Source organism: Diabrotica virgifera, chromosome 6 (assembly GCF_917563875.1).
Source record: "Diabrotica virgifera virgifera chromosome 6, PGI_DIABVI_V3a".
In the NCBI taxonomy this organism is placed as follows: domain Eukaryota; kingdom Metazoa; phylum Arthropoda; class Insecta; order Coleoptera; family Chrysomelidae; genus Diabrotica; species Diabrotica virgifera.
The window spans coordinates 141,674,041-141,696,238 of NC_065448.1; the positions used below are offsets into that span (position 1 = coordinate 141,674,041).

Here is a 22,198-nt window from a genome sequence, read left to right on the forward strand (position 1 = left end):
GTGATTGCGAAATTTATTAGTCGTTATACGGGCTCCGATACCTACCCTGAACCTACCAAAATACATAAGTAGTATGTAATACTTTTATTTACATAATTTGATTACCATCAAAATTTCTATCAATATTCACCTAATATATTGTTTTCTTACTCTATGTTTTGTTGTATTTTTTCAATTCTAAATCATTTCAATTCAAAATCAAAATAATTTGATTTACATAAGTTAAAAATGTCAAAAGGTTAATCTGTTTAGTTAGACGATCTTCGCACATAATGACAAGCTGTCTCTGTGGCGAGGTTTTAATGCGAGTGAATCCCAATAAAACGCAAATACCAGGGGCGTGGTACGTTGGTTCGAATCCCAATAGAAACTTTTATTTTTTTATTTTTTTTATACATTTTATGATTGTAAGTATATTTATTATATAATTTTATTTTCAGAAAATACGTATTTAGTTAAAAATTTTTCCGACAATTAATGTTCAGAAATCATTTGTGGCATTTTTAATGTGTTTGTGTGTGTTTTATTTTTTTATTATTTTAATTTTTGGCACTGTTTTAATAAAAATGTTTGAGAAGAGTAAGTAAAATTAATTTAATATTTAAATAAAATATAAATAAAAAGTATATTAATTTCGTTTATAATCATATAATCATATAATAGAAGTATAACTTCTTACGTGCGTACAAAGTACACACACATTCTTTTTCATTTGCTTTAGCACCAAGGCCGTACATCTAGAATTGATTTCAAGTCTCTCATCTGAAGCCTTTTACAAGCCTTACGAAGGTTCGTGTCCCGCAGAGGAAAACCAGTAAAAATATTCTCAGATAATGGAAGCAATTTTATAGGTGCTCAACGAGAATTAGCATCTTTTTTAAATGCACATGAATTAAGAGACAAATTATGGTCACTAACAAATTCCCTAGAAATCGAATGGCAATTTATACCGCCCTGTTCACCTCATTTTGAGTAAAATCATCTAAATTACATCTAAAACGAGTTTTGTTAAAAACTGCGCTTATTTATGAAGAGTTTCAAACTTTAATAATTCAAATAGAGGCAATTTTAAACTCACACCCTCTTTCTCCTATTAGTCCAGATCCTAATGACCTCAGTCTTTTAACACCCTCTCACTTTCTTATTGGAAAACCAATCATAGCAGTTCCCGACCAAGATCTAACCGATATAAAGGTCACCAGACTAAATCGATACCAGCTTCTCCAGCAGATGTGCCAAAGCTTTTGGTCAAGATGGAAAACTGAGTACATCTCCCGGCTACAAGTCAAGGGACGCTGGAAGAAAAATCAAGAGTCTCACAGATGAAGCCTTGGTCCTTATAACGGACGACAACATCAATCCAACCCATTAGTAGCTAGGCCGAATAGTCAGTGTACATCCTGGAAAGAACAACATCAAGATGGGGAGGATGTTCGAGCCATTGTGCAACGCCGCCCCTGATGTGTGGGCCTTTCAATTTATGTTCCCTTTGCCCCTCTGCCATCCCAATGAAGAAAGAAGGAACGCAGTTAACAGATCATCTAAAGACTTTGAGTGTAGTACATATGGTTTATATTTTATTTTTGTGTTTCAATATATTCCTAAAATCAAAGTGCAACAGTTCATTAATTCATCTCAACAATTAAAACATCATTTACACAAACTGACAATTTATTTATTGCTTTAAAACCAGTTAAGATATGCAAATCAAATTAGGTGGGTTTTAAGACGTAGTTATTGCACATTTTTTGGCATACAATTAAGAATTTTATATTCACCATTGGGGTGCATACGGGTAATATGATCGGTCATAAGACCCGTTTGCGCGCTAATGGTAATTATTAAATTCTTAACTGTATGTCAAAAAACGCGCAATAACTACCTCTTAAAACCTACCAAATTTCATTTGCATATCTCAACTGGTTTTAAAGCAATAAATAAATCGTCAGTTGGTAAAAAAAATTGAACATCCGTATCTCGGAAACGACGCGTTTGCGGACATATGATTATAAAGCAAACTGTCATTATTTTCATGTGTAAAATTACCCCTTAAAGTTTGCCGCACTTATTTCGAAGCACTCTGTACTGATGACGAACATGGCCAGTTGTTAAACTACCTAACTTTTTTATTATCCAACTTAAGCGAATGATTCTAAAAACAGAATGTTAAAAAAACCTGAGGCTATAGTCGGTTTTTAATTCCACTATTTTATTAAGTCTAGAATAGTCCACAGGATGATGCGAACTTTGAGAAAAAAACACAGTTTGATTGCTACACCCGGTATACAATGACAGTTTACCTGTCTAGCAACAATATTACAGCGATATTGTTAATGAATAACGCTATAACATGGTAAAAAAATCATTTAAATCGGATAACAGGTTTAAGAAATTCGAGACATCAAAAATGACCAAATTTTCAATGGATCGATTTTTTTGAACCCGAGTGTAGATATATAAATATTCATAAACATGTAAATTTTACAAAGTCAAAGGCAGATATCGAGCACTGAATTTATTTAATCTTGCCCAAGTATATTTTCGCTATCTAGAGCATCTTCAGGGGCATTTCGTCAATAAAAAGAAGGTATTATCGTCGAATGTCATTTAATATGAAATAAATAGTTTGGTGACAACTTAAATTAACATATAACTACACACTTAACAAAGGACAAACAGATAAATTTGAGTGCCTGGTAAGGTTCTACATTTTTGCAAGATGGAAGCAGAATGAAAAAAGAATCTTTATTCTGCTTCTATCTTGCAAAAATTTAGAAAATTTCGTTATTATTAGCCCCGTAAATGAACGGAAAATACGGCGATACCGTGTAATTTTCAGGGTCAACTCTGAATTGCATGAAAATTTTTGATTTAGTATGTACTACTTACTCTCCACTTCAAACTTGAACTTATGCCGTTGAATGCTTTTACTTGGGGGGTGACAGTCAACCCTTTTTGGAGGTGAAACAACCCTCGTTTGAAGTAAGTCCTGAAATGGATAAATTGACTAATTCTTAGCAACTTTCCCTGTATAAGAGTTTTTTAAGTAAGTCAATACTTTTTAAGTTATTTGCGATTGAAAATGTTTATTTTTCGACAAAAAAACCACATGGTTTTTCTCAAATAACTCAAAAACTAAAAAAGTATTTAAAATAGTTATTTATGAAACAGTTCGTGAAGTATGCTTTTTGCGAAAGCACGCGATGTTTAGAGCATGAGCGACAACGGAGCGAGTGCTATACATCGCGTAAGTTCGCAAAGAGTACTTCACGCACAGTTTCTTACAATATTTTATCTACGAAAAACAAATAAAAAAAAAACTGTAACTCTTCGTCACTGGAATTCATTTCTATTCTACAATTTTTAGAACTTTGACATTTAAAAATTCTAACTTCTTTCAAACCACAAGACTGTCAAAATTTTTGTTGTAATTTATTGCTCATTATGTCATCTCCATGACAACGCGAAAGTTAAGGATATTTGATTATATGAAAGTGTGCCAAAAAAAACAGTGCGAAAAAGTAAATCCCATTTAAAATACATTGTTACTTCAACGCACACTTTAAACCCTTCACGCACTGCTATCTATAATGACAGTTTTCACAAACTAAAAACTTATACATAATATGACATAGAGTAGATAAAATATTTAAAAAAAATACGTATTAAAAAAAAATTTATTTTAATTTTTTTATAAAAGTTTTTAGCAACAAAACTAAGTGAGTTACGCTCAAAATAAAGTTGGTCCCTTTTTTGGTAAAAAAAATCATTACCACTTTAACAACAATTTTACTTATGTATTTTTTTATATAATCTGTAAGGATGGCCGGTTTAGAGTGCTTATTTTTTAAAGGGTTATAGTTGAAAGTGCTTGAACGAGTCACTAATCACGAATGTATGCAAACTTTGAACAGCCATATCGTAACCAATTTTTGTGTTACAGAAAAACAAAATATAACCTATCATATTTACAGAAGCATAACCTATTTTTTTACTAATGTATAAACATTTTCAATTTCTTTGCAACACGAAAATGCAGCAGCTGCATAACACTATGGTCAAATCTGAGAGTGCAGGAAGAGTCTATACCGGTTTCGGGGGTTGTTTGCCCCTCATCAGTAGTTCCATATCCTCCTCTCTCAGATTCTTCCACGTACCACACTTTGGGCCTTTCCGAATTGCAAAGAAAGAAATGTCACGGATGAACTAGGGCCATCTACCGAAAAACAAAGTAAGTTATCAATCGAAGTAGCACAGAAAACGACAATAAATATCGTCTCCATACCACCAGATTGACAACAGGTGGAATACTTTCTTTGGTTACACCTCCTGAGATTTTCAAAAATTATAAATTATACAGGATGCCGAGGGAATTATTTAAAATTCTCTTATCTTAATTTCCTCGGCATCCTGTATGATTTATAAATTTTGAAAATCTCAGGAGGTGTAACCAAACAAAGTATTCCACCTGTTGTCAATCTGGTGGTATGGAGACGATATTTATCGTCGTTTTCTGTGCTACTTCGATTGATAACTTACTTTGTTTTTCGGTAGATGGCCCTAGTTCATCCGTGACATTTCTTTCTTTACAATTCGGAAAGGCCCAAAGTGTGGTACGTAGAAGAATCTGAGAGAGGAGGATATCGGACTACTGATGAGGGGGAAACAACCCCCGAAACCGGTATAGACTCTTCCTGCACTCTCAGATTTGACCATAGTGTTATGCCACGATACACAGAGAACCGGTATGCCGATTGTCGTCGCTAAATTTGGTTCGGCCGCGCAGCACGTCACGTGGGAACCTAACAGATATTTGCTTATTGTTTGGATGCATTATTAATGTGGTGGCGTTAAAAGTGAATAGATTGAGGCGGTTTTAAAATATTAAGCTGTTAACGATTGAAGTAATTCTATATTAGTTACAAATTGTAGTTTATTAGCATAACTGTGTATTTTTAAAACTATTATAATATAACTATTAGTTTTTAGTAATTTATTAAAACCGAGACTATAATGCCATTTGTGGTGATTTTATGCATGTTCAGAACACGAACATATTAGATTGAGGGATATTAACAGAAAAATAAGTTTAAACACTGCCAGAGAGCACTTGACAAAAACATATCTAATTTTTCTAATTTTAAAAATGATAAAACTTTTCCCGCAAATTTGTTTTTTTATTAATATTAATATACATAATATGTATTATACATAATATTATACATAATATATGTATTAATATACATAATTGATTTAAAGTTAAACCAGGTTAGAAATCTAAAAATTTAAAGTGCGAACATTGTATACATACATATACAGAGTGGGCCAAAAGAAACAGTCCACCTCGATATTTGGCAGTATTTATTAGATTTTAAGGAAATGGAGAAACAGGTAGATTTTTGATCTAAGGGGGACACATTTTTACGGTACATACATCTGTCATTTGTCAACCCCCTCTCTTCCATTTCCCCCACCCCTTATTTTTAAATAGGGAATACGGGTCGTGTGCTACCTCATTTGAAAGGTTATTCAATTCTCTATTCAGTAATATTAACAATGACAATTATTTATACAGGGTGTCCAAGAAAAACTATTGTGAATTAAATTAATTGACACAAAAAGAAGAATGTATGCAATTTATTTAAATGAAAATAAATTCTACTACTGACAGAAAACAGAGAAAAATGTTTATTTGGCAAATAAATATTGTTTTTCGCTTAAATTCAATATTCAACCTACCAAGAGGCAGATGGGTGGCAGCTTGAATATTGAAATTAAGCGAAGAGCAATGTTTATTTATCAAAAAACATTATTTGTGTTTTGTGACAGCAGTATAATGTATTTTGAATTAAATAAATTACATACATTCTTCTTTTTGTGTCAATTAATTTAACTAAAATATTTTTTTCTTGAACACCCTGTATAAATAATTATGTTAATGTTTATATTACTGAATAGATAATTGAGTAACCTTTTAAATGAGCTAGCACACTACCTCTATTCCCTATTTAAAATTAAGGGGTGGGGGAGTTGGAAGGGAGGGGATTGGCAAATGACAAATGTATGTACCGTAAAAATGTGTACCGCTTAGATCAAAAATCGACCTGTTTCGTCATTTCCTTAAAATCTAATAAATACTGCCAAATATCGAGGAGGATCGTTTTCTTTGGCCCACTCTGTATATGTATGTATATTACAGTCTAATAAAATGTTCGCACTTGAAATTTTTAGATTCCTAATCTGGTTTAACTTAAAATCAACCCTTTTCTATTTTGTGAATAAAACTTGAAAGTCATCAAGTATGTAATTGGTTCTAAGTACTTCATCTAAAACTTCAAATTTCTTAATTGATTTGTGGTTAAGTTTTTATTTTTAGTCAAATATTTTTCAACAATTTAGAATAACAGTAAGTAGACACAATTTTATGTGAAACATTTTTACATACCCAGAAGTAAAGTGAATGTTTATATTATTTCTGTTTTATTTTTTTAAGATACTATGGTAAATGTATATTGGACAACAGACACTTAAAATCTTTATTTTTCAATGGAAATGCATGTTTAAATTAAATGCATATTGGAAAATGACAGTAAAAAGAATATAAAATACAATTTCTTATTTAAAAGGTTATTAATACGTACATAATTTTAAAATTCGAACAATATTACCGCTTCATTTAGCATTGCCGGATGAAAATTAAGGTTCCCATATGACGTCACGCGTTCGCCTTCCATGCGTGCGAACATACCGGTTCTCTGTGTACCGTGGTGTTATGCAGCTGCTGCATTTTCGTGTTACAAAGAAATTGAAAATGTTTATACATTTTTAATTCCTTTACTCTTTTGTTTGAGTATTAAGGAATCTTTCTTGTTGGAGCTTTTACCACGCTGAGCAGATGAGTTATGAATTATTTAAAATTCTCTCATCTTAATTTCCTCGGCATCCTGTTTGATTTATAAATTTTGAAAATCTCGGGAGGTGTAACCAAAGAAAGTATTCCACCTGTTGTCAATCTGGTGGTATGGAGACGATATTTATTGTCGTTTTCTGTGCTGCTTCGATTGATAACTTACTTTATTTTTTTACTCTTTGAGATTTTTCGTATCACTAATAATTTTTAAGTTATTTTAAAAAAGAACATTTTCCAAAGTTTTTAGAAATATTTTTTTACTATAAAATCAAATTTTTTAAAAAATAAGCATTTAAACCGGTCAAACTTACAGATCGTATAAACAATATACATACGTTTAAAGTAAATGATAAAGCTGTAACGATTAATTTTATTTAAGGTGCTAAATAGGGGGAGATTTTCACGATTTTTTTATCAAAAAAGGGGCCAATTGTATTTTGAGTGTAACTCGAAGTTTTTCCCCAAAAATTGCATAATTTTTTGGTTATTTCACGTTGAAATATTCGATTTGGAATTGTACGAATATGAACGTATTTTCCAGATACAACTTTCCTTTTACTGGATTTATAGACTTCATTAATACACCATTTTTTTTCGTCTTTTTATAAACTAAATTTTTGTGTCGAATACTTTTTTCTAAAAATATTTACTTTTTGAGTTATTTGCGAAAAACTATCTGAAAATGTGTTTTTTTTTTTTGTTGAAAAATAGACAATTTCATTTCTAAATAACTCAAAAAATATTGACTTAGTGAAAAACGCTATCGAACAAAAGTTGCTTAGAATTAGTCAATTCATCCATTTCCGGACTTATTTTAAACTCATATTTTTCACCCCCAGGCAAAAGCAACCAACAGCACAAATCCAACTTTGTGAAGTGAAGAGTAAGTAAAATCTAAATCCAAATTTAGATGCAATTCGGAGTTGTCCCCGAAAATTACACTCCAAAACGGTAATTTACTGGACTCTTATATAGCTTCTACTTATCTTCTTACATTCATATTTGATCATTATCTCTTTATCATTTCAGATTTATTACCGAGAACACTGTAGAGGAAAAAATCGTCGAAAGAGCTGAAGTAAAATTACGTTTAGATAAATTAGTTATCCAACAGGGTCGTTTAGCCGATTCCAAATCACAGACCCTAAACAAAGACAGAATGTTGAACATGATCCGGTATGGTGCCAACCACGTATTTGCTTCTAAGGATTCCGAAATAACAGATGAAGATATCGACAGCATATTGGAAAAGGGCGAAATGAAGGTCAGTTCTTTATCTGTTATACAGTGATGAGTACGCTAAGAACCGGCAAAATAACGCAAAAGATGGAAAACATATTAAGTTGTGAGATAGTACGAGAAAAAGTTCTTATATGTGGCTATACTTTATTTCACGTTAAGAATAGAACGTTACGCTTATAGCCCGATCAAAGAACAATCTGGCCTCAAAAAAAATAGAGGAAGGATGAAAATTTGGGGACAGGTAGTTGAAATTGTCTATTATTTTATAAAAAAAAAAGTTTACAATTCTACACCCCCTCCATTTTACAAAAATAGGGAAATAAGGGTTGGTTTTTCATTAAAAGTGCTGTATTTCGGAAAATAAGGCAATAATAACAAAAAAATTTATTTAAAAATCATCAAGGTACTTTTATCCTAACATTTTAACTAAAAACTTTGTTTGCATCTTGATTCGTTTCTAACCTATAGCCCATTTTAAAGTACTTAACAGGGGCGCTTATTTGAATTGCGCGCGCAACAAAAATGTCACATTTTAAAATTAACCAACTTTTAAATCGATAATTTGGGGCATTTATCAAACATTAAAATGTACGAAAAAAACACAATACCTTTAGAAAAATATCAATTTTAACGTGAATATATTTTCATTGTGAATTACAAATTATTTAATTTAGAAAAATGTGTTTAAAAATATACTAATAAAAGTTTTGAGAGCAATAAATATTTTTTTTCACAAAAATTTACATAATCATTTAAATTAAAGTTCCTTTTAGATTTTCGTTTTAAGATGGCTAATTAACATTTAGATTTAAAATTGCACAACGTTACTTTAAAGGATAAAAATTTGTATGGCGATAAAAAATGGATATTTTTTTGATTTTTATTTTAAGTCAATTTTCAAGATTTCAATCAATAATATCTTTGTTGAAAATTCATAAAAAACTTTAAAAATGTGCTTGTAGGTACTTGAAAATGTACTCTTTCGAAAGCGGTATCTATTTTTCTTATGCATAGAATACTTTTTAAATAAGGCTCACTTATTATAAACAACTACAAAAAAATGTCATGTTTTAATAAAATCGATGCCATTCTTTTCTGAAAGCCTTTCTTTAAATGAAAATATGGGAACATGTTAAAAAAGGCTTGAATAACATATTACATATATATATACAACACGCCTATTGCAAAGGTAAAAATATATGGGGCGCGTAAACACAGGTGAAAAAGTTGCTTAAAAGAGAAAACGGCGCGCTTCCTAAACACAGTAGACGAACATAACCTAAAAAATTGGAGCAATATTCACGCTGCAATGTATTGTTATCGTTTTCGGCTGTCAAAGTTTTTGAATTTATAACTTATTATCAATAAAAGTAATCTGTTATAAAATAATTGTGTAAATTGGTGCGAACAGTGAAACAAATAATAATTCTTGTTTTATTTGTGAAAAACATTTAGAATGTGATAACGAAAAAATTGTAATTTTCAAACGTGGAACTGAAACATTACAAAGTGTAAGTTTTGAAAGAAAAGATGATAGACACAAAATGCTTTTGGACTGTGATGAAATTAGAATGTAGACAAAAATATGTATTAAAAAGAGGAGAAATGTTTTCATGCTGCATGCGGAAGTTGTCAAACTGGTAATTGTACAAATCATAAAAAGGAAGACATTATAGTTTCTGATGATGAAGATGATAATAGTTTAGATGGTAGCTGCCAAGAGACCCAAAATTATGATTTTACAGTTGATTCTATTATAAATGAAGTTGATTCAGACACAAATTTTACATCAGACGAAGATGAAAATGAACTTTGAATAATTTAGATTAATTAATTAAATGTAAACAATGACGATCCAGTTCGATATACAATAAACGATTTTTCATTGCACCTTTTATCATTTTAGTACTTCATACTCATTTGATCCTTCATAACTTAGGAGGCAACATCAGCGCGCGAAAAACGCTTTCCAAGATTGCAACTTTAATTTTGAATATTTTGTCGAGATATCTGGCACACATATTCGCAATATAGTAAAGAATTGTGGTACAGAGCCCAATTTAAGAAACATGTTAGTATGTAGAAATTACTCTAAAATTAAATTAAATATAAAAAACGAGTCTGTGCCGCTTTAAGAAGAACAAAAAAATACAGTTTCTTCAAATAAACTTTTTTATCCCATGTCTAGATTTTGTGTCACAATGGAATTACTAAAAAACGATTATCTATAGCAAGAAATCGAACTTGACTGACATGGCAACATTTAGCTCGCCTATGAGTATAATAATTATTATCACATTACTGTGCCTTTGTTTCTGATAGTATAGTGTATAGTGTCACTGACACTGTAGTACTGCCGACACACTGTTGAAAGTTCGGAGAACTATCGAAAAAAAATATTGATGACGCGCTGATGTAGCCTCTTAATAGAGTACATTTATTTTTAATTAAGTTAATTTAATTTTTAAATGAGCTTTAGAAAACCTAATAAATATTTAGTGAAATAAATATTTCTTTGAGAAATATTGATATATTTTCATTTTATATGTTTATATTGAAATAATTAACTTAAAAAAATACAAGTATGTACTTTAAAATTATAGTTTTTCAAATTATTAACTTAATTCAAAAAGAAAATAATTTAGGATAAGTTCACGCGCATGTAATTCGTTCAATTCAAACTCAATCAATTCACAGAGAAAAAAATTGGGGACTACCAGCAAGGATTCAGAGAAGGCAGATCCACTACAGATGCGATCCACATAGTTACACAAACAATCGAAAAATGCCACGAACACAACATAGAACTCCACATCCTCTTCGTAGACTTCAGACAAGCCTTTGACTGTATTGGAAGAAATAAATTATTTATTGAAATGAAAAATCAAGATATACCAGCAAAATTAATCAGATTAACAAAAATGACCATGGATGGAGCTCGAGCCAAAGTAACAACAGAAGAAGGTAGCACAAAATCAATTGCAATAGAAACAGGAGTGCGACAAGGCGACTCCCTGTCAACCACATTATTCAACATAGGACTAGAAGGAACAGTCATCAAGGCCAGCAAAATTAAAGGAACTATAGCCCACTCCTCAACACAAATAGTTGCATATGCAGATGATTTAGTTCTTATGGGAAGAGACAAGGAAAGATTAAAAGAAGCAGTAACAATCCTGGCAAAAGAAGCACGGAAAAGAGGTCTAGAAATTAACGAAGGAAAAACAAAATATCTACTCTGCTGTAGAAGAGAAGATAACAGGATGAGAGAAATCAAAATAGAAAACTACACTTTTGAAAGAGTCCAACAATTTAAATATTTGGGAGTAATAGTGAATGGCCAAAACAAGAGAAGTGAAGAAGTAACGGAACGAATACTAACAGGCAACAAAACATACTGGAGATATCATAGGCTTATGAAGGACAAGAACTTATCCAGAAATACAAAACTGAAAATATACAGAGTTGCAATCAGACCAGTAGTTACGTACGCAGCTGAGACAATGTGCCTCACGGAAAAAGATGAAGAAAAATTGAGAATATTCGAAAGGAAAATCTTCAGACGCATCATGGGCCCGATAAGAATGGACAACGGAGAAATGAGAACAAGAATGAACCATGAACTAAGAGACGTAATGAAGGGAGAAGATATAGTTAGATTTATTAAATCACAGAGGCTGAGATGGCTGGGACACATAGAAAGAAGGAAAAACGACCGACTGATTAAGAAGATCACCAGATGGAAACCGGCAACTGAAAGACCAAGAGGAAGACCCAGAGAGAGATGGGAGGACCAGGTCATGAGAGATATCAAAATTCTGGAAGTGAGAAACTGGAGGGAACTATGCACATATCGAAATGAGTGGAAGAAAATAGTATCGAAAGCCAAGTCATACAACAAACTTTGACAACATACAAGTGGAATGCGGAGTGATTCACCGCAATAAGCGAATCTGAGAGCTCTAAGTAAGAGCGGCAAACATTCCACCTGGAATGAAAAGCCCTGATGATGATGATGATTTATATAAATATAAATATTAAATTTAATATTTATTTAATTTAACGTTAATAAAAATCATTTTTTAATAATATTGTGGCTTATTTCTTATTATAAATAGTTAAAATTGTAAAAATGCCACAAGAAAGTAGCTTCAGAACAACTTTAAGTATGTGTTTGAGTAAGTCATTTAGAAGAAATGTGTACAATGACAGGCGATTCTGAAGAGCATAAGACCTTGCCAGGCGAGGGGAAAGATTAGGGGTTTTTCCTAAAATTATTCTTTTTGCATCGAACAATTTTTTTTAGATTTTTTGAATCATTCCAAACAGAAAAGGTCTTTAGTGATTTTTCTCTTGAAGTGAATAGTTTTTGTTATATAAGCGATTGAAAATTGCGAAATCGGTCATTTTTAACCCTAAATCGGACATTTATCTAAAAATTTCAATGTTGCCAAGGTACGTAGATATTCTTTGAACATTGATTGATGAAATCCCGAAGAGTTTTTTGCAATAAAATATCGAAAACCCTTTGTTCTTTTAATTGCTAATCAAGCGGGCGCGACACTGTAGTATAAGTGAGGACGTTTGAGTTTGCATAAATTCATTATCTCGAGAATGGGCAAATTTTAAGAGAAATCCTCAGACAGGTCGATTTTTATTTTTAAATTAGGACTTTTTGGCATATATATAATACTAGTGACGTCATCCATCTGGGCGTGATCACGTAATCGATGATTTTTTTAAATAAGAGTAGGGGTTGTGTGATAGCTCATTTGAAAGGTTATTTAATTCTCTATTCAATAATATAAACATTAACATAATTATTTATACAGGGTGTACAAAAAAAATTTTTCTTCTATTTGTCAAATTTAATCAAAGTTAATTTAATAAAAAAAAATTGTTTGTACACCCTGTATAAATAATTATGTTAATGGTTATAATAGTGAATAGAGAATTAAATAACCTTTCAAATTAGCTATCACACAACCCCTACTCTCCTTTAATAAAATCATCGATTACGTCATCACGCTCAGATGGATGACGTCACTAGTATTATATATATGCCAAAAAGTCCTAAGTTAAAAATAAAAATCGACCTGTCTGAGGATTTCTCTTGAAATTTGCCCATTCTCGAGATAATGAATTTATGCCAACTCAAACGTCCTCACTTATACTACAGTGTCGCGCCCGCTTGATTAGCAATTAAAAAACAAAGGGGTTTCCGATATTGCATTGCAAAAAACTATTTGGGATTTCATCAATCAATATTTAAAGAATATCTACCTACCTTGGCAACTTTGAAATTTTTAGATAAATGTCCGATTTAGGGTTAAAAATGGCCGATTTCGCAATTTTCAAAATTTTCAATCGCTTATATAACAAGAACTATTAACTTAAGAGAAAAATTGAAAAGACCTTTTCTGTTTGGAATGATTCAAAAAACCTAAAAAAAATTGTTCGATGCAAAAAGAATAATTTTAGGAAAAACCCCTAATCTTTCCCCTCGCGTGGCAAGGTCTTATGCTCTTCAGAATCGCCTGTCATTGTACATATTTTTTCTAAATGACTTACTCAAACACATACTTAAATTTAAACCTTACAGGAGAAAGTTTATTTTACCCCCTAAATTTTCACTTTTCGATTCACCTGGTAGATACACGTGCACCGCTGATGCCTGCCAGGTCATGGTTTTTAGCCTTGGTGTGCTATGAATTATCACTAGACAAATTTCTAGCCTTACAGGACGACCGTTAGTCGGAGGGTTCACTAGCTCTTAGACTAGTATTTTCAATGGGAAATAAGCCACAATTTTACCAAAAAACTGAATTTATTAACGTTTCGACGCCCAGGTCGGATGTCGTTGTCAAAATACAAAATAATACGAGACACCCAACTTGGGCGTCGAAACGTTAATAAATTTATTTTTTGGTAAAATTGTGGCTTATTTCCTATTGAAAATACTTCATTATAAAAATGCCACAAGGAAATAGCTTCAGAACATCACTTCTTTTTATTTCACAACATATTATGTTGTGATGTTTTCCATCTTTTGCGTCATTTTGCCGGTTCTTAGCGCGCGCACCTCTGTATTTATTTAATGTATTTAATTTATTCGCGTATAAATGATTGTTAGAATCGATGATTGCTTTAGTCCATGTGGTGAGACCGCTTCCGTCTGGAAAAAATTTCTAATTCGGTTTCTTTGTGGATTCCTATTCAGAAATGTCCCCTTTATACAAATATGATGGGTGCGGGGGGAATTTTTGGGCGGAAATTGTTTTAAACAATTTTTTTAAACAAATAAAAAAGACCACGTTTTTTGCTCTAGAACATATGTTTTTAGGGTTTTTGGGTCATTCTAAACAAAAAAGGTAGAGATAGTGACCACGGCGCAGAAGACGAAATTTGGTTTAGTCCCCACTTCCATGTGAAACGCTTTGTTAGAACCTTTCTGTCTTTCCGTGAATTTTGACATTTTGACTCCGCCTTCGCGCAGCTCCATGGTCAGGAGTGTTTGCACTATCTCTATCTTGTAATTTTTCTTAAAAATTGCTAGTTTTCGAGTTATAGGCGATTTAAAATCTGAAAAATGCGAAAATACGCATTTTCGAGGCTTAAAAACTCATATTTAAACTAGTATTTTTGAGGTTGCCAGATACTTAAATTGAAGATTGAACATTCAGCTTCAAGATTCTGAAGAGTGATCGCATCTAACCTTAATTTATACCGTTGTTTTTTAATTATTAAATATGCGTGTTTATCCGATTTTTTTGATATTTTCCTCCGAAAAATATTTTTTCTAAATTCTTTGGGATATTCTAAATAAAATAAGTTTCTTGACTGACAAAACTGACAAAAAAAACGTATTTTTTTATTTTAAATCGTTTATAACATTAAAACTGTTAACTTTTGAGAAAAATGTCAGGAAACTTATTTTATTAAAAATATACCAAAGAATCTAGAAAAAATATTTTTCGGAGGAAAATAGGAAATTTTTGAAATAGAGCGCGCCGCACCGGCAAAAAAATTGGATAAACACGCATATTTAACAATTAAAAAACAACGGTATAAATTAAGGTTAGACGCGATCATTCTTTAGAATCTTGAAGCTGATTGTTCATTCTTCAATTTAAGTATCTGGCAACCTCAAAAATACTAATTTAAATATGAGTTTTTAAGCCTCGAAAATGCGTATTTTCGCATTTTCCAGATTTTAAATCACCTATAACTCGAAAACTAATCAATTTTTTAGAAAAATTACAAGATACCTTTTTTGTTTAGAATGACCCAAAAAACCTAACAACATATGTTCTAGTCTAGAGCATAAAAACGTGATCTTTTGTATTTGTTTAAAAAAATTGTTTAAACAATTTCTGCCCAACAAAAAGGGGGCATTTTTTAATAGGAATCCACAAAGAAACCGAATTAGAAATTTTTCCAGACGAGAGCGGTCTCACCACATGGACTACTTGCGATTTCGGATATTATGACCAAAATGTAATTCGACCAATAAGTATTTCTAGTCGTCGGAAAAGATGTTTTTAAGTTTTTCATCTCATTTAAAACCGGTGGTTAAAACAATCTTGAAAATATGGAAATTACGGAGTTCTTCTTATTTTAGACCGATCAGCTGGCTCAGAAGATGGAAGCTATGGGCGAATCGTCACTTCGCAACTTCACAGTCGAAACACCCACTGAATCACTCTACCAATTCGAAGGAGAAGATTATCGTGAGAAGCAGAAAACCATCAGCTTAAGCAACTGGATAGAGCCTCCCAAAAGAGAAAGGAAGGCCAAATATTCCATCGATGCTTACTTCAAAGAAGCTTTAGGGGCTTCTGACCTTGAGCCTGAGCGTGAGCCTGAGCCTGAATCTGAGCCTGAGCCTGAGTCTGAACCTGAGCCTGAATCTGAGCCTGAGTACGAGCCTGAGTCTGAGCCTGAGTCTGAGCCTGAGTGTGAGCCTGAGCCTAAAGCACCCAAAGCTCCAAGACCACCAAAACAACCCATCCTGCAAGATTTCCAATTTTTCCCGCCAAGATTATTCGAACTTTTGGACCAGGAGATCTACTTTTACAAGAAATCTTCGGGATATAAGGTAAGGGTTATAAGTACATAATATGGATTTTTCTTCTTATAGTTCCATGACCGTTGGATACATCTGTTCCTGAACATTGGTTCCATGGACCATCAATCGTTGGATATCATGTTGGCTATTATATTCGCTATCGTGACTTTATTGACAGCGGGTCTGAATAACCATGTAGCTGATTTTCCGTAACATTGCCTTTTATTTTCAACCATGATGTTTTTCTTCTACCAGGACCACGTTTACCTTGGCTCTTTCCCTGAATAATCAGATGTAAAAAATCATATTTTTCAGGGTGTCTCATAATCTGACCAAAGTATCCTAGGTTGCTTTATTACGTCTCTTTATTATAGTGACCATTTGTGTTGTTTGGTTCAGCCGTCTAAGGACCTCCTTATTTCTAACTCTATTGATCTATACCCTATTCCACGAACATACGCCTGTTTTGGATTGCTTCGATAACGAATATTTTACTGTGCAAAATAAGAAGAACCTCCGACGCCCCTAAGGAGCATAAGGAGTTTCGAGAAAGAAGAAGAAGAGAAAATAAGAAGAACGAAAGTAAATTGCAAATTACATTGTTGTTTATTGGAATAATTATTAGCGCCATTTACTTTCGTACTTCTTATGTTGCACAGTAAATATTCGTTGTCGAAGTAATCCAAAACAGGCGTATGTTCGTGGAATGGCCCATAGCTTATTTTTATTAGTCTCACTTAGAGCATATGCCCCAGTTAATAGGGAAAAAAACATGTAAAAATGTTAAACAGGGTTTTGAAGGTGCTAAACGGTAGATGAGAGATAACTGATGATAATTCCGTGAAGACGTACAGCTAATTTATCTTCTTCTTTTTTTTAAACAGTTACAAAGAATGAAAAACTCAGTTTTTTGACAATAAAACGTTTCTTGGTTCATTTTAGAGAAAATGTTTTAAATAAGTGTTGTAGATCTTAAAAAGTTCTTTAATTTGATAGTAAAGTGGAACCTCGATAACTCGGATTAATCGGGACCGCGGCCGATCCGGGTTGTCGAAAATCCGGGTTAGCCGAAGAATATGGTAAAAATTAATAAAATACGGTATACTTACAGATAAACTCCATTATAATTGAAATAACATGAAATATCTAACAATAAAACACTGAAAACGTTTATTGTCTATACTTCCACAAAATTTATTACAACTACACACACCGGCAAAATTATCCGAACACCTTAAAAATGGGACATGTTTGATGTCTCGAATTTCCTAAACCACTGGTCCGATTTGAGTGATTTTTTTAGTATGTTATAGCCTTATTATCTAAGAATATCGTTGTAATAATATTGTTGCTAGACAGGTAAATATCATTTTATACCGGGTGTACCAATCATACTGTGTTTTTTTCTTGAAGTTTGGAACACCCTGTGGAATATTCTAGCATATGTAAAATATTAAAATTAATACTCGATTGTAGACTTAGGCTTTCTTAACATTTTCCTTTTTGATTCATTTACTCATGTGAGATAATAAATAAGTTATGTGGGTTAACAACTATCCATGTTTTTCATCAATATATGCTCATACTCGAGCGTTATGGGGACCTATTGGATTGTGAAGAGTATGTGCTAAAATCAGAAAAAGGTTAAGTTAAGTTTTCCATAAAGTGGGTCATTTTTTAATTTAATTTTCCATTTGAAACAATCATTTTTCTCCGATTAATATAGCGCTATCTATCCATAATTCTAAAAAATGTGTCGAATAAAAGTTGCTTATTTTTACGTAAAGAATTCAAATCTGCAATAAAAATTGGGGGCTCCTATTTAAGATTTTAAATTAAATCCCCCACTCCACCTCCGTGTGGGCTCGTGACACCCCACGGAGAGGGGTGGGGGGTAAATTAAAAATTTTAAATACGAACCCTGCGATATTTCACGAAATGAACATCAGATCGTAAAACTGCAAAATATACCTGTTCAATATTTTTCAAAAATCTACCGAATGGCACCAAACACGACCCACCACGGAGGTGGGGTGGGGGGTTACTTTAAAATCTTAAATAGGAACCCCCAATTTTTATTGCAGATTTTGATCCTTGATGCAAAAATAAGCAACTTTTATTCGCAACATTTTTTCCAATTATGGATAGATGGCGCTATAATCGGAAAAAACCATTGGTGGAAATGGAAAATTAAATTAAAAAATGGAGAGTCCCACACTTTATGGAAAACTTAACTAACTTTTTTTGGTTTTAGCACCCACTCTTCACAATCCAATGGGTCCCCATAACGCTCGAGTAACTGCAAATTTAGCATACTTTCCTCCACTACTATGAGGATTTATTGATAAAAAACATGGCTAATTGTTAAAGCACATAACTTTTTTATTTTCCAACATAAGCAAATGCATCAAAAAAGAAAATGTTAAGAAAGCCCAAGTCTACAATCGAGTTTTAATTTTAATATTTTATATATGCTAGCATATTCCACAGGGTGTTCCAAACTTTAAGAAAAAAACACAGTATGATTGTAACACCCGGTATAAAATGACCTTTACCTGTCTAGCAACAATATTATTACACCGATATTCTTAACTAATAAGGCTATAACATACTAAAAGAATCACTCAAATCGGACAACAGGTTTAGTAAATTCGAGACATCAAACATGTCCCATTTTTAAGGTGTTCGGCTAATTTTGCCGGTGTGTGTATGTGACTACAGCTGTTTCGGCAGAGTGCCTTTCTCAAGTGATTTAATTTACAATGTGTTTGCCTTTTTAAGTCTTTAACTGAAGAGGTTGAGGAGTGGGGAGCTGTTTATCTCGAGTTGGTCATTCAGAATTATATCTGTATTTTTCAATTTATTAATTTCCATAGATTCTAAAAAAGATAGCTTAAGGCTTTATTTTGAATATGCAGAATTTGAAACTCTTCATTGAAAGAATGATTATGATCTAGAAGGTGAATTGCGTATGTAGAAGTGTCTATTTTCTATTGTTAAAAGCCCTTTTGTGTTCTGCTATTCGTTTGTCAAAGGTTCTGCCAGTTTGACCGATGTAAGTTTTCGGACAGTCACAAGTTAGTTTGTACACACCACTCTGTAGTTGCTTTCTCTTTCGGCTTTTATTGTTCTTAATATATTTGCTTAAGTTGTTGTTAGTTCCGAAAGCTGGTGTTATTCCTTTCTTTTTTATGTATCTGGCTATTTTTGTTGATATCTTGCCAGTACAGTGTAACCTCGATAACTCGGATTAATCGGGACCGCGGCCGATCCGGGTTAGCCGGAGAGTATGGTAAAAATTAATAAAATACGGTATACTTATAGATAAAGTCCGTTATAATTGAAAAACATGAAATATATATGCACAGTACACATCTAACTTAAGATACCTATAGTTGTATAGAGTATAGAGTATTGTTCATTTCTAGGTAAAAAAACTCAGTCAATTTTGGTTGTGTCAATTTCGTCTGCCATCGGAACGATGTTATGTTATTTAAGAACAGTGGCTCTTTCATTGTTTAAAAGACCATTGTTTAAAAAAGAATTTTTTAAATAGTCTTTTAGTCTTTTTTAAACAATGCTAAGACAGTTTGAAATAAATAAAGGAATTTATTTTTATTTAGCGTATGGCAATTTGATATACAACATTATCACACATATGTTATAGTCTAACATCTAATGTATTAATATATTCAATCGACGCTGGTGTTGCAGAGGCGAAGTCCAGACGATCTCCATCATACTTTCTCCGAGGGCATTCGGCAATCATATGCTGGATGGTCTGTTTCTCGGCGCCGCAGTCGCACTCAGCAGAGGTTCTCATTTTCCATTTATAAAGGGAATCTGCGCAGACTCCATGACCCGTTCTTATCCTGTTAAGAGTTGATCATGATTTTCGGGGGAGGTCAAAACCTGGTGGAGTTTCTGTGATGCATGGTGTGTTTCTCATTATTAGGTTCGGTCTGTCGCTCTGCACGTTCTTCCACTGGGAGTTCATTTGGAAATTGTTGGAACTCAAGTTTATTGCATCTCTAGTCGGAGGTTTTTTGGAGCGCAATCGATGTGAGTTAGCGTCGGCGACATATGTGTGTATAGGTAACTGCGGGTTGTTAAGCAGCTTTTGGAATTCTCTAAGCAGAGCATGCTGACGACGAAGGTTAGGTGGAGGTATGTGGCTCAGTAGTGGAAGCCACTCCACAGGTGTAGACTTGATCGTTCCAGATATGAGACGCATGGCGACATTGAGCTGAGTATCTATAATTTTTGTGTGAACGCTGTTCAGCCAAACAGGGGAGCAGTATTCAGCTGCGGAGTATACGAGTCCAAGGGCTGAACAGCGAAGTGTACTTGCTGTTGAGCCCCATGTAGTCCCGCAAAGCTTCTGTATGATGTTGTTACGGGTTCTCAGCTTTGCTGCGGTGTTCTCAAGATGTTTCTTAAAGGAGAGTGTTCTGTCCAGGGTGACGCCGAGGTACTTGGGATTATAGTTGTGCGTGAGCAGTTGGTTATCAATGTACACTTTCAAGTTTTGTGTGGGCCATATTGTTGTTCAGGTGAAAACAGCTAACCTCGGGTTTTTTTGGGGTTAGGTTTAAGTCTCCATTGTTTAAAGTACTTAACCAGGCGTTCCAGATCTTCCGTTAGGATTGCCTCGGAGTTTTGTATTAAGGAGTTTTGAGTTGCAAGTGCCCAGTCGTCTGCATATCTAAATTGTTTAGATCTGGTAGGGGGCATATCAGCTATATACATACTAAATAGCAGCGGTGCAAGTACGGAGCCCTGGGGGAGGCCGTTGTTAAGCGTTCTCTGTTTGCTCACTGTAGTTCCCATGGTTACACGAAAGTTTCTACTGCTCAGCATAGTATTTATGAGTCGGGCGGTTGCTTTGCAGGGAATTATTTTCAGGAGCTTATAGATGAGACCATCTTTCCAAACCGTGTCATATGCAGCCGATAAATCGATGAATGCCACAGACGTCTTCAGTTTTCTTTGGTAACCTGCCTCTATGTAGGTAGTTATAGAGAGCACTTGGTCAGTGGTGCTTCGTTGAGGCCTGAATCCTGCTTGTTCAATTGGTATTTTTTGAAGTAGCTTTGGGCCGATTCTGTTCAGGACCAGTCTTTCGAGGAGCTTGTAATCTGAACTGAGTAAAGCGATGGGGCGGTAACTCGCTGGGTTGTCTGTTGGTTTTCCAGGTTTTAGAATGGCTATGATTTTTGTTTGTTTAAAGATGTTTGGTAGGTTACCTGTTTTGAGTATATCTGTATAGAATTTAGACAACCAGGTTTTTGCAAATTTCCCACAATGGATCGGGAATTCGGGAGGTATACCATCTGTACCAGGAGCTTTGTTAGGTTTAATGTCTCTGATGGCGTTTGAGACTTCTTCTGGAGTGAACGGTGCGGAGTACTCTGTATCTGATGGACAGGCAGCTTTTAGATGTTTAAGCTCCCTTTTTATAGTAGTGGTAAACTTTTTATCACATGCTCCTCTGGAGGTGGCAACTATATGTGATGCAATTTTATTAGGGTTGAAGTCGTGGATTTGTCGTGTTGCCAGTTTGTCACTTCCGAGTTTTCTTAGGAGCGACCACGCTTTACGGCTAGACTTTTTGAAATCTAACGATTCGACTTCATTTGTCCATTTCTTCCTTCTTGCTACATCAAGGCTCAGGAGAAGTTCGTCCGCAATGTCACTTTCACCGGTTTCAAGATATTCTTCGTAGAGGTTTTGGCTTTCCTCACTCCATCCTGGTATGTATTGCTTACGATGGCCCCTGGGAATGTGTTTCTTTGCTGTAGCAATTATTGCCCCTCTAAACCTTTCATAATTTTTTTATGTTGGTGGAATCCATCGTAGGATTTTATCGAGTTCGTTGGTAAAGGCGGGCCAGTTACCTTTGTTAAAGTTCCAGCGTGGTCGTGGAATGGTTGTGACTAGTGGGATTTGGATACCAATCTCAATAATGATCGGCCTGT

At 33.6% G+C, this 22,198-nt stretch overlaps 1 protein-coding gene across 4 annotated transcripts in view; it reads left to right on the forward strand.

Moving 5' to 3' along the window:
- LOC114342007 (chromatin-remodeling complex ATPase chain Iswi) overlaps positions 1-22,198 on the forward strand; it is a 260,788-nt gene that overhangs the window by 83,140 nt on the left and 155,450 nt on the right. For all 4 annotated transcript variants that reach the window (XM_050653229.1, XM_050653231.1, XM_050653228.1 and 1 more), the window contains exons 9-10: positions 7,940-8,174; positions 15,774-16,250. In XM_050653229.1, coding sequence (XP_050509186.1) covers positions 7,940-8,174; positions 15,774-16,250 — 712 coding nt within the window. The remainder of the gene's footprint in view (positions 1-7,939; positions 8,175-15,773; positions 16,251-22,198) is intronic.